This window comes from Montipora foliosa, chromosome 4, assembly GCF_036669935.1.
Source record: "Montipora foliosa isolate CH-2021 chromosome 4, ASM3666993v2, whole genome shotgun sequence".
Classification (NCBI taxonomy): Eukaryota; Metazoa; Cnidaria; class Anthozoa; order Scleractinia; family Acroporidae; genus Montipora; species Montipora foliosa.
Window position 1 is genome coordinate 7,660,175 of NC_090872.1, and position 15,000 is coordinate 7,675,174.

Consider the following 15,000-nt stretch of genomic DNA (forward strand, 5'->3'; position numbering starts at 1 on the left):
ATAAAAACCAGGCAGTGATTGGAGGGGGTATCCCACTAGGACTTGGGCCGAATGGCATCCTGAAAATGGAAGCTTAAGTGTGATTGGCTAAATGTCAATGATACCCAACGAGAAAATTAAGCCAAAAGCCTTTGAGAAACATTTCTCAGTAGGCTCCTTATGTAAATGTATACCTGCCAACTTTTCCCTAGTCAAGTGAGTGAGATTTTCGAACCGACTTTTTTCAGTTCCGAAAAGGTTCCGGGTAACTTCCGAAGATTCCCGAGATTTTCCGAACATTACCGAAGATATTCCGATGACTTTGGAACACTTCCGAAGATATCTGAAGCTTAACGTTATGTCACGCTAATGGCTCTTGATAACGAAACTTGCACTCAAGTTCGTTTCCAGTCCATCCAATTCCACTTGAAACACGCCATTTTTCTATTTATGGTATGTTTCGACTCACATTTCCTCACAGTTTCGACTCAAACAGGGTCGTAACTAGGTGAATTTTTTCGTAACTAATCTCAAATTTGTACCCAAAAGTTTGATCCCTGATCTAAAAAACGATGAGAATTTTGATCCCTGAAGCCGCAGAAATTTGATCCTTGATCCCTGATCCCGTGTAAAACACTGCTGATCCCGATTCGACGTGTTCTGATTTGAGATGTCAGGGCTGTGATCCCTCAACTGATCCCTGTTCCCATATACCTCAGTTGTTACGACCCTACTCAAACGCCTATGAACTCGACATTAAATGCAAGTTTGCTTACTTCGCGACTTCGTCGCGAATTTGTTTTGGCTCTCGCGGTCGACTTGTGGCAAGTCTGTCCGGATCTGTGCGTCAGGCGTGAGAAATAGGCCATTTCCGAGTTCATGTCTGCCTCCTTTTCAAAGCGAGTCTAAGTGCGAAGTTTTTGTAATGGTAATTAGTTCTACTTTACATATGAATGAAAACTAATTTTCATAACAAAAACTTCGCACTTAGACTCGCTTTGAAGATGAGGCAGGCTTAAACTCGGAAATGGCCTATTGTCCTTGATGCGTGAGATCAGTGTTTTTGATCGCCAGGCGTGAGACTGTCTAAAGAGATGCTTTTATCACCTAGAGGAATTTGATCTGTTTGGGTATCTTAGCTGAAAATTGAATTGTCCCTAACCCTAAGATAATTTTGTTACTTATAAATTCCAATGATTATTATATTTGCTGACTGCTCATGTAATTCAGTCACCTTGACTGCAATATGAGTTAATTAACGAGATTATTATTATTATTATTATTATGATTAAGAAGGTTCTAAGAACTTCCCAGAAAAGCATTTGCTCATCCGAAACTGCTAGATGACCTTTTTAAGTGCCAAAAATTGCAAAAATATCCCTTCAGAAAACGTAAGAGACTACTTTTCCCTGGTTGCGAATCAGTTTAGGAGATGTTTTTGTAAAAAAATATATAGCTGTTTGGCAACGTAGAACCGAAATTCTTAGAACAGTTTGGCTCTCCCTAACACATATTTCACCGAAGATTATAGTTGGGTGCCCCGGAAATGCAATGTTGGAAAGGAATTTGGCCCTTTTGTGGGAGGAGCGTTGTGTGACGACACAAAGAACGGCGGTGTTTATATTTTGAGTGCTTTCACGTGACGTCACGGCGGCCATGTTGGTGCGCGACTTTGGTCAGAAACGCTATGTTGAACTAAAGTTCTAATTCTGCCGACAATTCTTTCTGTTTTCATTTTTTTTACAGCAGTAGGCTTGTCGTATTAAGATGGGATATTGCATCGTGTAAGTGTTAGGAAATGTCCAACGTCAGTTTGAGCGTTTGCCAGGAGTGTTGACGTTTGGATAACAATTCAACATCTTGGACTTAAGTGCGTTGGAGATGTTTGACACTTAACATAGGAAGTTCAGTCACGCTTGTCTCTGTAAATTTTTAAATTATTGGTTAGGTTTAGCGTGTCTTGGCAAGACACAATTTTGGAAACATCCACGCCGTTACCTCACTTTATTGGCGACTAGTTGTCGGGGAGAAAACATATTTTCGGATTGAACGGAGTCACGAGACAACAGAGCCCAATACGAGAACATGGCGATGCCAGAGCTTACGTGAGCATTCTATTTTAATGACGCAATATCAATTTCAAATTTTCACCCAATCATAGGCCGGAAAAGTGAGACGATAATACCGTATCATATTGGCGTCTCTATATCATAAATTAAGCAAACTTATGGGAGGATCGCCTCACTCATTCAGGTTGGGCCTGAAGGACCCACAGATTTTGTAGCCATCCGCGCAAAGGCTGAAGCATACACTATGACTTCAGGTTGATGTCGGCGACTGGAGGTATGTACAAGAGTTACAAAATTGGTCGTTAAACTGATCCTTGGGGAGGTCAAAATGAAGATTCTTTTTTCGCGTTCACCGTCGACGAAGACAAAGTAGAAATTTCAACAAAAGACAACCGCAACTTCAAGCAAAACGTCACCCTAAAAAAAAACGTTAACGAGATCATTAGTATCTCGCGACTATTCCATCTTGTGCACGATGTACGATACGCGCAAACTATCCTGAAACTGGTCAGAGTTTTTCCACTATTCCCACCCTGGTCAGAGTTTTTCTCTGTCCTTGTGTCGGCCCATTTCCATTAGTAGGGCTAACGCTCACATGGTTCATATGGGGTAGAAAACTAGCACTTCAGTTTACACTCTATTCAGTTAAGTCTATCCTGAAACTGGTTGGGTACGAACGGTTGTTAAGTAAAGATACCAACTGAATGGTTCATTGTTGTATACCCGCGTTGTAGTCAAAGCCCCAAAATTTGGTGATTTCATCTTGTTGTTTGCGCTATGCGAGCAGCACCTATGGCGCGTTTGAAGTGTTCAAATTCAAACATGCCATTCAAACTTTCAATTCGACAATTCAAATATTCAATTCGGGAATTCAAACTTTCAGTTCTACAATTCAAATATTCAATTCGGCAATTCAAACATTCAATTCGACAATTCAAATATTCAATTCGGCAATGTAAACATTCAATTCGGCAATTCAAATATTCACTTCGCTTCACAAGTCACAGGTCATTGTTTCACCAATACAGAAGAATCCTAAACATACGTTAAAGCTAACCTCAGGCCTAACTGAATTGAATTGGCGAATTGAAAGTTTGAATTGTTGAATCGAAGGTTTGAATAGCTAAATTGAATGTTTGAATTGCCAAATGCACGTTTGAATTTTGACACTAAAAACGCGCCAGCACGAGCTTTTTGTTTTTACCATTAATATTCGACTTTGTGTCTTTGTCGCCGTCGTCGTTGCTAAACGCGTTGCTTAACGCAGTTTAAGGGTGCTATCGATTGGGAAATCCGGATTTAGGTGGCGGTGGCCTCATGGTTAGAGTTAGAGTGCTCGACTCCGGATCGAGTGGTCCGGGTTCGGGTCCTGGCCGGGGACATTGTGTTGTGTTCTTGGACAAAACACTTTACTCTCACGGTGCCTCTCTCCACCCAGGTGTATAAATGGGTACCGGCGAATTTAATGTTAAGGATAACCCTGCAATGGACTAGCATCCCATCCAGGGGGGAGTAGAAATACTCCTAGTCGCTTCATGCTACAAGAAACCGGACATAAGCGCCGGCCTGATGGGCCTTCTGGCTCGTAACAGAGACGAGACCTTACCTTACGGTGACAACACCATAAAGCAAGCAGATTATTGGTTTAGACTGAAAGATGATCGTGCTGCAAGTGCAGAACGCATTTTAGTACAACGTAAAAATAACCAAGGTTTGACAGCAGGGACTTTACTCTCTACGACGCGGTTGTCGATGAGAACACCACGAAACAACAACACCATTGGTTAAAAGAGGAAAAGTAATGGCGCTGTAGGTCCGGCACGCATTTGAGCATTCTCGTTTTCAGAGCTGTGACCCTCTTGGCCAGCGTCACGGATGATCGCAGCTCTGGGAACGAGAACAACTACGACGTGAAATCACCAAATTTGAGGTTTTGACGACAACGCGAGCGCACATGCAAATGTGAATCTTTCATTCTCCATTTTTACTCTGAAACCGCTCGTACCAATTTCTTTTTAAGATACTTCGCCCACATTGTACGACGCGAACCGAACGTGATGGCCTAACCGCCAGAAACTTACGATAGTGCAAAGTTATGTTTTTGAGGTGAAGTTTTCGTCGAAGTCGACGTCGTAGATCGTCAAATCCCTACCAACTTGAGTAGTCTGAGAATACATCAGTGAATTTATCATTCTCTAACTTTACTTCAAACCCGTTCGTGCCAATTTCATTCTGGGGTACTTCAATCGTAAATTACAAGCTAGAACAATCGTGAAATACTTTCGATGGAGCAAAGTTCTATTTCAAAGTGACGTTTACGTTGGCGGAGACGTTGTCGTTTCCTGAAGATAGGACTTGAAACACAGCCCGACATTTTCTTTATCCCAATATCTAGTATGAATTCTGAATATTGGGTCTATTGGGAGGGTCAAATATAGCGGAGAGCTCAAGGAGTTGCTAGTAGCACATAAGACGTCGTCTTGCACTTTCACAAGTACATCCTGGTAGAGAAAAATGCCCTATATTTTGTCTTTAAACGGTTATATCTAAAAAACGAACGAGGTAGCCCTGAATTTTACCTTCTGTAAAGTGATTAACAGGCTCGGATCAAACTCTCTGCAAATTTAAAAAGGATTTTCTGGAGCGGATTCACAGCCACCTTTTCAGCTGGATAATTTTAAGGTGGCTCTCAACGCGCTCCACAGAATTAGGAAGATCTTCGCATATTTAGCCTGGATTTTTTTAATCTTGCTTGCGATTGCTTGATTGAGGAGTTTATCTTACTACAGTGATGTTCCGAATTTTCATTTTATTTTCATATATATAGCATTTCATATATATTCTAAATTCATTTCTACAAGTATACTCCGGTGGCAAGTGTCATCAAGTACCGAGAGTTGGACTTGGCGGACAACGTCATTCGGCCATTTTGGAGATCTGAGTTGCCCAGGAAAAAAAACCTGCAAAATCTATCGCCAAATGTAACCTTAGACGTAATTGTTGGAAAGCCGTTTGGTGTTGAAGTAGCTGGCTCGTGATTCTGAACGCAATTCTCTTATTATACTCCTTTTGGGAAATAATTCGTGTAAACGGTGGGGATGTTTGGATGGAAATTGAAATTCAAGTCGCCAGGTGCTCGAGTCCCCCACGTATCCGCAAATAGCACTCTTTTCAATTGACGTCACGATCTAGCGCCCAAAGTATTATGGGATTAATATGCAGGCAAAGACAAAGACATTTTAGGTGAGCGTTATTTGGGACAGACGAGAAGCACATTTCCTCGTTCACTCCAGTTGCATGAAGTTGACTCTATACTTAAAAATTTTTCTCGTCAATTTAATTCGAAAAAGCACGCTAATAAGTTCTAAGTTTATTAAAGAACGTGACGGTCGAGAAGGGTGAACCTGGACCATAAAGCGACATTGTATCATTGATAACCACTAGACCACGGAAGCAAGCCAACAAGTCTGTATCTCCAAAATTGAAAGCTAATAGGCCTTATTATATATTATTCACCATAGCCGCCGTATTGGTTTTCAAATTGTCATGCAAATTAGCCATCTGTTATGCTGGGGGGCAAACATTGGCAAAAAGGCAAAATTGCAGAAAATGGGCTCGTCGAAATATTGAAATAACATTGCTAAAAATACAGTTTGGAATTTAGAATTAAGTAGCTTTTATAAAAATGTTATATCTTTTGATTGCCATTGACATTTTGACTTTCTACTTCGCTTTCTGTTCATTTTTCACTAAAGAAACATTGAAGTAACTTGTGTAATAATTCTATTTTACTACGTGACTTAGGTGATAAGCATTCAATGAACGTGAAACAAGTCATCTGTGTGGCTAAGATGCTCGTTACAACCTCTCGAACTTGTGCTGTTTGCCCCCTCAGAAGTGTGCAGCTAATTTGCATGATAATAGCAAATCCAACATGGCGGCCATCGTGTATAAGGTCTATTGGTCTAAAATGGGGACTCAGGGTGGTTTAGTGGTCATCAACCGTGCATCTCACCTCTGTGACCCGGGTTCAACTCTGGCTCGGGTCGTATGTGGGCTGAATTTCAGTTGATCTCAATCTGACTCCGAGGGTTTTTCTCCGGGTACTCCAGTTTTCCTCCCTCCTCAAAATCGACTCCCGGCTCGCGGGACCTTAAACAAGAGGGAGCTTAAGAAACGACGACGGATACGGCAACGACAACGCCAAAAAGCAGTGATATTATTGGTTAAAAGAACCAAAATGATCGTGCTGCACGTGCGGCACGCATTTTTGAACAATTCCCTCCCGTACTCGTCAAAACTACTACGTGAAATGACCAATTTTAAGGTTTTGACGACAACGTGGACAAACTACAGTGAATATTTCAGTCTCCATCTTTACTTAAAATCCGTCCTTACTAATCCAGTTATAGGAGACTTTGTTCATATTGAAGAATATAAACAAGATGGAATAACCATGAAGTACTTAGAATAGCTCAAACTTATATTTTGAAGTGTCGTTTTCGTCGACGTAGCCGTCGTGGTTTCTTTAAGGGAGCTTAAGCAACGACAACGGCGACGGCAACGAGAACGTCACGAATTTGCATATTTAGTGGGTAAAAACAATAGCTTCGCACGCCCTGCACGCCATTTCGTTGCCGTCGTCAGCAAAACAACAACGTGAAATAGTTAAGTTTTTGGTTTCATGAAGAACGTCAGCACTTGAGAATGAATAAACATTTTCTCTCCTTAAATGGAGTGCCGTTCCAACTGGTGTCATCTTTGATCAATTACCACACCCTTGTCATATTAATAACGTTGAAATAGTCACGAAGCGATTAAAATAACGCAAATTTATATTTTGAGATGACGTTCTCGTTGCCGTCGCCGTTGTCGTTGCTTTAGAGAGCTTACGAAACGACGACGCCGACGGCAACGACGACGCTACAAAACAATAGGTTTAGTGAGCAAAAACAATGGGTCTGCACGCTCTGCACGTGCGTTTTACATTTTGGTACATTTCTTTGCCGTCATCTCCTAAATGACGACGTGAAATGACCAAATTCAAGGTTCTGTGGAGGACGTTAGCATAAGACGATGAATTTTCATTTCTCTCTCTACGCTTCCAACCCACTCATACAAGTTTAATTCTTCGATAATTACTATACATTTTTAACGCGAAACGACATGAAATAGTTTCGTAGTGATACGAATAACGAGAACTCGTATTTTTAAATGAAGTCCTCGTAGCCGTCGTCGTCCTCGTTTCGTAAGCTCCCTTTAAGCTCCCTTTAAACTCCCTAAAGACACCGACGACGGCTACAAGAACGTTTGTCTGAAAATATTATTATTCCCGCTACTGTAATAAGTTTGCGATTACTCCATGTCGTTCGGCATGGAAAATTGAGTCCACATGTCAAAAATAAAATTGGTGAGAACGGTGTAGACATTTAGAGAGAAAATTTGAAATTCATCGTCAGGTGCTCACGTCCTCCACACGACATCAGGGAGCTTAAGATCTACGACGACGACGTCGACGACAACGCCGCAAAACAGTGATATCATTGGTTAAAACAGCATAAATAATCGTGCTGCACGTGCAGCACGGATTTTAGCTCATATTTTTGCGGTTCTCTGCGTGACGACGACGTGAAATCACTAAATTTTAGGTTTTGACGACAACGTGAGCATGCAACAGAGAATCTTTCATTCTCTATTTTCAGTCTGAAACCGCTCGTACCAATTTATTTTTAGGATACTTCGCCCACATTGTACGACGTGAACAAGATGGAATAATCGCGAAACACTTTTACTAGACCAAAGTTCTATTTTGAGGTGACGTTTTCGTCGACGTCGCCGTCGTAGATCTTAAGCTCCCTATCAAATTTGACAATATCACGTCGTTGTCAAGACGAGAACAGCAAAGAAATGTATCAAAATGTAAAAGGCACGTGCAGGGCGTGCAGAGCTATTGTTTGTGCTAATTAAACCTATTGTTTTGTTGCGTTCTCGTAGCCGTCGTTGTCGTCTTTATGCAGAGGACCGCAAACATACTTGCTAAAATCCGTGCTGCACGTGCAGCACGATTATTTATGCACTTTTAACCAATGATATTATTGTTTTGTGGCGTTGTCGTAGTCGTAGCCGTCGTGGTTTTTTAAACTCCCTAACCGTTGTCAAGGCGAGAACAGGGAATTTAAGAAACGACGACGGCTACGACTACGACAACGCCACAAAGCAATAATATCATTGGTTAAAAGAGCATAAATAATCGTGCTGCACGTGCAGCACGGATTTTAGCAAGTATCTTAGCAGTCCTCTGCATAACGACGACGTGAAATCACCAAATTTGAAGGTTTGACGACAACGTGAGCATGCAACAGAGAATCTTTCATTCTCTATTTTAACTCTGAAAACGCTCGTACCAATTCATTATTAGGACACTTCGCCCACATTGTAGGACGTGAAAGAGACTGAATAATCGCGAAAGACTTAGGATAAAGGAGAGTTATATTTTGAGGTGACGTTTTTGTCGACCGTCGCCGTTGTAGATCTTAAATTCCCTAACGTCTAAGAAAAGTACCGAAATGTGAAACGCACGTGCACGGCAGGCAGGGCGGGCAGAGCCTTCTTTCTTTTCATTGTAACAAGAGAAAATGAGGGGACAGAGAGGGAGTCTCAGGGCGTTGGCCGGGATATGTCATGTCCACGAAAGTTATTTTTAGACAAGCGGAAGTCTTTGTTATAGCGGAAGTCTGTCTTCCGAGACATCCGCATGCAGTTTTGCCTCGCTCTCAGGTTCTTAGTGAAAAGAGAAAATGGCGGCGCACGTGGAAGGCTGATGAATAAATATTCATCATGTCTTTTCAAAATGCATGCGGACGTCTCGGAAGACAGGCTTCCGCTAGAACAAAGACTTCCGCTCGTCTAAAAATAATTTTTCGTGGACATGACATATCTTAAGGGCGGGACCGGGAACCTCCCTCTCTGTCCCCTCATTTTCTCTTGATTGTAACTATTGTTTTGTGGCCTTCGATTCTCATAGCCATCGTCGTCGTCGCTCTTGCTTAAACCACCGGAACACGATAGGAAATTGACAGGACGCTTGAAGTGGTGGTGTGTTTTATTTTTCCACCATGATTTTTCCGGCGTATGCGCTGTCAATAGCCCAGTCATTGTGCTCTCCGTCATAACCTGAGTCACTTTACAGTTACGGCCATCGACTGGCTCAAATGTTATCTCAAAAAAAAGCAATAGACAGCAAGTGCAGAATACCTGGCCACGCACTATTCTGTTTTTGTTGGGGAATCGTTTGAAGAACGAGGCATATAACAACGATCGAACAACGATATACGTCATGCATATGCAAAGAAGTGGCGTTTAGCTGAAATGGAGTTCATTGTTTCCTTTTACTGAAATGACGGTTTCATGAATTTTAATTGACAGTGAACAGCGAAATGATCAAGCCCCAATTGTTCGAACGGAGGGGTAGATAGCGCTGTCCATCAGATAAATCACTCACTATACAGCGGGTAAACACTAGCAAAACCAATTGAGTTATCCAGTGGATAGTGATTTATCCGGCGGATAGCGCTATCCATCGTTTGAACAAATGGGGCCAGAAATAGAGGGCTTGATTGTGCCAAACTCTAGTCTTGATGTCAACTTAAGATCGTAATATTATAAGGTGAAGTGTGTTGCCATTTTCATCAGAGTCATTTCGGTAATGTTAGAGTGATCACTCTTGCTCTATATATATTTGAAGGGGACATTTGAGAACTTGTAAAGAAGCAGTTGCCAAGGCGCTTTTTTGACTGCGGCGAACATTTGTGTAACTTCCAATCTTTATGTTTAGCTTTGAATATTAAAGATAGAGCTATTAGATAATAATAATAATAATAATAATAATAATAATAATAATAATAATAATAATAATAATAATAATAGCTAAAGATCACTAAAGCCTCACGTTCACTGGTTGCAAACGGGAAACCTCTTTGATTTTGTAATGCTTAATCTCCGGCGCTATCATGAAGTTTACATTGGTCATCTTAACAGTACCAATAGCATAAGTAGTGTTGTTAACGATCGAAAAAGCACAGCTTTCCAGATTAATCGAGTAGATAACAACTTCCGCCTTTTTAAAACCCCAAAACAAAACGTGCTCGAGGCAGTTTTAATGCTGAAGCAGAATGTCGTGAAAATTGTTCAATATTTGCCTAGTTCATTCACGTCATGACAACAATATTAATTTTATAATATCTATGTAGACACCGTATATACCGTCTGTAAATTTTCCCATTTGAAAAATCAATTAGGGATAAACATGGGCATTTTTTAAATCTGACTACCTCTTACTAATCGATTAAATCATATTAGTTTAAATTTCCTAGTAACTTTGATTTGCAATGAGGAAAATCCTTGTGTTGTCAAGGTAATGCGGGGAATTATTTGACAAGCAGGTGTCGATTTTCTCAGAGATAGTGCTTTATTAAAACTGATTATCTTGGTCATATTTGACTCTAGAAAACTCTAGTATAGAGGTCAGTAATTAAGTGAATTTGGAAACGTGTGAGAGACTGAAACCCTTGCTGTAATGATCCGAACATCGCTATGTACAAGGTCATTGAAAATGATTGTTGCTTTTATCTGTTTACAGCTGCATGGCTTTATATCCGCAATTTAAAGATTCGCAGTTGTAATATTCATTTATGCAATGCACGTTTGGAGTATACATGGATGTCTAATTTGAAACTGAGCAGGTGATCAAAAGGAGAATCTTTTACGTAACGAGTGTCAATTGTGGCAGAAAATTTCCCCAGGATGGCAGCACCGTTACAACTCGGATAGTCCGTCTTTGCTGGAGGAAGATAAAAAGAGCGATGCCCCGTTGAACGATTGAAGATCCAAGCTTGCGTAATAGCGTTCAGAGCCGCAAGGACGTTTACCAGTCGTTCAAACTTGGACATATTCTTACAAAAGATAACCGTTTTTCCTTTAAAGAGAATCGCTACAGAATCTTTCTGGACGTTGGTTGTAAAGCAGGAACTGATTCGGGAAACTATTTGTTGAAAATCATTGAACATTAGAGCAAAATTCTCTTCGATGGAGTCATCTCTTCAAAGCAAGGAAAGCCTAGGGCAAAGATCAGATGATATCAAGTCACCAAGCTCAGATTGGTTGCTTTGTTTGGTCATTATTGACTTCATTTTTGGTTTTGTTATTGTCACCGGCAATGCCTCTCTTTTCATTACAATTTGTCGAGATCCTTGCAAATGTTTGCGGTCGCCATCAACGTTTCTAATCGCTAATCTCTCTGTTGCGGATTTCTTTATGGGAACTGTAAGTTTGCTCAGAGCCGCCGAATTGCTGTACAAATACAACGGGATACCAGACGTACCTGTCCTTAATATTACTGGATACTTCATCGGAGCAGTATCGATACTTGCTGCGGTATCGACACTGATGGCAATGTCCTACGAACGGTATGTTGCCATAATTAAACCTTTCCGATACCCGCAAGCCATTACTACTAAGAGGGTGAAAGTCGCTATGGCCGGAATTTGGGTGAACGCTTTTGTGATGTGTGTCCTTCCATTGTCGTCCGTAAAGCAGGAGATTTTTTTGTTCACGTACTGTTATACTCATTTTGTAATACCATCGTTTGTGCTAACGGTCATGTATGTCAAAATTTACAAACAGATTGCTCTGTTAAGGAAGGAACTTAAGGAAGTTCGAGCAAGTTTGTCGGCTGTCACCAGAACTCGACAACTTGAGAGGGAAAGAAGAATGGTCATGGCTTTTATCTTGATCTTAATTCTATTTTATTTGTCCTTTCTTCCTTATTTCGTCTTTGTACAAATTCTTTTCTTCTGCTCTCTTCGAGACTCCGGTGCTTTGTACATGTTTAGACTAATTGCAAACGAATTTTTAACGGTGAGTTCTTTGGTCGACCCTTTCATGTATGCTTGGAGGCTTCCAAAATTCAATCGCTCGTTGCGGCTGTGCTTTCAACTTCTCAAAAGCAGAAATGTTGTCACAGTGTGGAAGGGCACCACTTCGCATCCTCTTCACAAACCTGGTTCACCTGTGCTTCCGAAAAAGTTAGTTCAGAATTCAGATCCACAAGGGGAAGCTGGAATGCCTGTGACTCATAGTTCTAAAAATATCAGCCCTGTATAAAAGGGAACTAAAGAACTCATTTGTCACAGATATCATGATTAGCAACCATATGAACAGATAACGTAGACTCCACCCTCTTAGAAAAGGTAATTTAAAGCCATATTCATGTAAAAAGGCGTCCTCTGGTTAAAAATTATATATATAAAAACGTAAGCTTTTTAACCAGAGAACGCTTTTTTACATGAATATGTCTCCAAAACCTGGTTACTCTTCTATTTTTAATCGTAAATAAAAGCGTTTGTACAAAAGGCAGAAGATTAAAAAAACCTAAGCTTGTTTGGTGGGTCTCGCAAAGATGTTATTTTCCAATGCAATCAAGCTTTGAGGGTACATCCCAGTCAACTCCACTGCTTTTAATTAATGTCGGCAGGATATGATGACAATATATTAAAACCATAAGCTGGAATCGAATACATATGAAAATGGATAGGGCCTGTCCGGGAGTTGAACCCGGGACCTCTCGCACCCTAAGCGAGAATCATGCCACTAGACCAACAGGCCGTTCTGGCGTTTACGTATTCTGATTTTCTATTTCTATATGTCGCATGTTGCATTGTGAACATTGACGGGTACCATGCAGTTCTGACAGGTAGGACGGCAAAGCGTGCAAACAACAACATCTCGTGTGTTGACTGTGTTGCATGCATTAACTCTCAGTCACTTTAACACTGTAGGAAATGTCAGCGTGTAGGGTTATTAATTCTGCTTTGCACTTTGCTTTCTTTAACATGTAAAAGAATTATAAGCAGAAATCGAAATGTATAGTTCGCCTTTGGAGGTGTCCTCTTTAGAAATAAAAGTTTTGAAGCAACATGTATCACTTGAATATTCTCCTTGTTTGAAAAAATAGAGGAGAGCTCCTTGTGACTGCAGTGCTTTTGCCGCTTGTTTTCTTCTCAAACAATGAATAAGGGAGCATAGAACATCATTCTTGCAAGACGTCCTATGTTCATATGTACACATTATCAACTCAAACTGCAATAAAACTAATATTGAAACCCATGATTCAAACCCATGACTTCTGTGACGCCGGTGCAATGCTCTACCAACTGAACTATTAAGAAGCCCCTCAATGAATGAAATAAATGCCTGTATTTGAAGTGCGTAACTAATCTTGCAGTGTAATGACTACAGATGCTTTCGATTTTTGGAACTATTGGAGCGTAACTCCAATAGGCCATCAGTGCCCCCTCCCCTCCCGCTCCTCCCTCCGTCACTCCAAAAATAATTAATATAACTTATCGCTATCTCAAGATTTTTCGCGATTATTCCGTCTTGTTCACCTCTTACAATGCGGGCGAACTATCCTGTAAATGGGTGGGTACGAACGCGATTAATTAAAGTAAAGGTGGTAAATGAATGGTTCATTGTTGTAAGATCACGTTGTCGTCAAAACCTTGAGTTACACTCAAAACGTTCAATAACAAAATGTAGCATGAACAAAGCTGAAGAATTTCACAGTCTTCAAGGACTTGAAATCCTAATCCGAAAAAGGGGAAGATGCGGTATTCATTGATGAAGAAGCTTTAACATGCTCTCCGACAGTTTACTTTAAAAGTTATAAGTGCAGTTGTAAAGACTGTTCACTGTCTGCTGCGTGTTCGATTGTTCGATATTTAGCTCATTTGTTGCCTTCTTTGTATTCTCACTGTTCTTTTGATCAACTAAAGATCATTCTCTGACACTTCGGGTAACCGATCTGCCATTTTCACAACAGAGCGTGGTTTTAATTACGCACGAGCAGAATATTATTTGCAACAGAACATTTAAAACAAAACACTTATTTGTAGGCAGTTATTTGCAGGTCACGTGGTGGGTTCTCGACCAATGAAAAGGGAGGAAAAATACATCGAATGATAATCACTGTTATATAGCTAAATTTTTTCCCCGAGCAGCACGGTGCTCTCATTGGTTACTTCGAGGTCACATGACATCTAACAAGAATACTGTTTCCCGCCAAAGGTCTCCCAGCGGGCAACAGTGCAAAATCTATGACGTCATAGGTAACAGTGCACTGTTACCCACGAATGTTGACCGACGAGCGCCGTTGCACGTTTTTCTTTTTGTGCTATGTTTTTCCGTGGGCTGCGCCTCGGGAAAACATTGAGATTCTGGGGAAGCAAAATGAACTGTTTCCCTCGGGACCAGTCATTAAGTGTTAATTGTTTGTCCACGTTGTCATCAAAATCTGAAAATTGGTCATTTTGCGTCGTTGTTTTGACGAGTACTGGAAAGAAATGTACAAAAATGCGTGCCACACGTGCAGCACGATCATTTTCTATTACTGATTTATGGCGTTTGAGCGACGACGAAGACGACTACGGCAACGCCACAAAGCAAGAATATGATTGGTTAAAAAAAGAAAAATAATCGTGCAGCACGAATTTCCGTGCATTTCTTTGGGCTTTTGTACATTATGCTTTTATTTCCCCACTAAAATGCTCCACCTTAATGCTCGGTTTCCCCCAAAAAGGTTTCTGAAATGCTCTCTTAATGCTCAGACATGGGGGTTTTTTAAATTTCATAATTTCAATGTTTCAACACAATTACAGTTCGGTGCTTAATAAAAACGTTTACTTAGTAGAATAAGTTAACAAGAACGTATGTAAAAGTCGTAATACACCAGAAGATTTTTCTCAAAATGATCTGTTGTTCTGTTAATCCTTTGTCCCCTTTCAGTGAAACTTAAATGAAGAGGTTAAGTTAATTCTTCATTTTGTAGTAAAAGTAATTTTCATTTCTATATACTCTGGAGAAAATATTAATTTTCCGGGAAAATGCCACTAAAATG

The 15,000-nt window shown here is 40.6% G+C and overlaps 1 protein-coding gene and 1 non-coding gene across 2 annotated transcripts; one reads left to right on the forward strand and one right to left on the reverse strand.

Annotated features, from left to right (window-relative positions):
- Nucleotides 1-2,209: 2,209 nt before the first annotated feature.
- On the forward strand, nt 2,210-13,201 carry LOC137998906 (melanopsin-like). Its single transcript, XM_068844745.1, has 2 exons — nt 2,210-2,322; nt 10,687-13,201. Exon 2 carries the CDS (start codon nt 11,133-11,135, stop codon nt 12,207-12,209), a length of 1,077 nt encoding a protein of 358 aa, XP_068700846.1. The 5' UTR covers nt 2,210-2,322; nt 10,687-11,132; the 3' UTR covers nt 12,210-13,201.
- Trnap-agg (transfer RNA proline (anticodon AGG)) lies at nt 12,639-12,710 on the reverse strand. The gene has a single exon. It is a non-coding gene; the product is annotated as a tRNA-Pro (tRNA).
- Nucleotides 13,202-15,000: the final 1,799 nt, after the last annotated feature.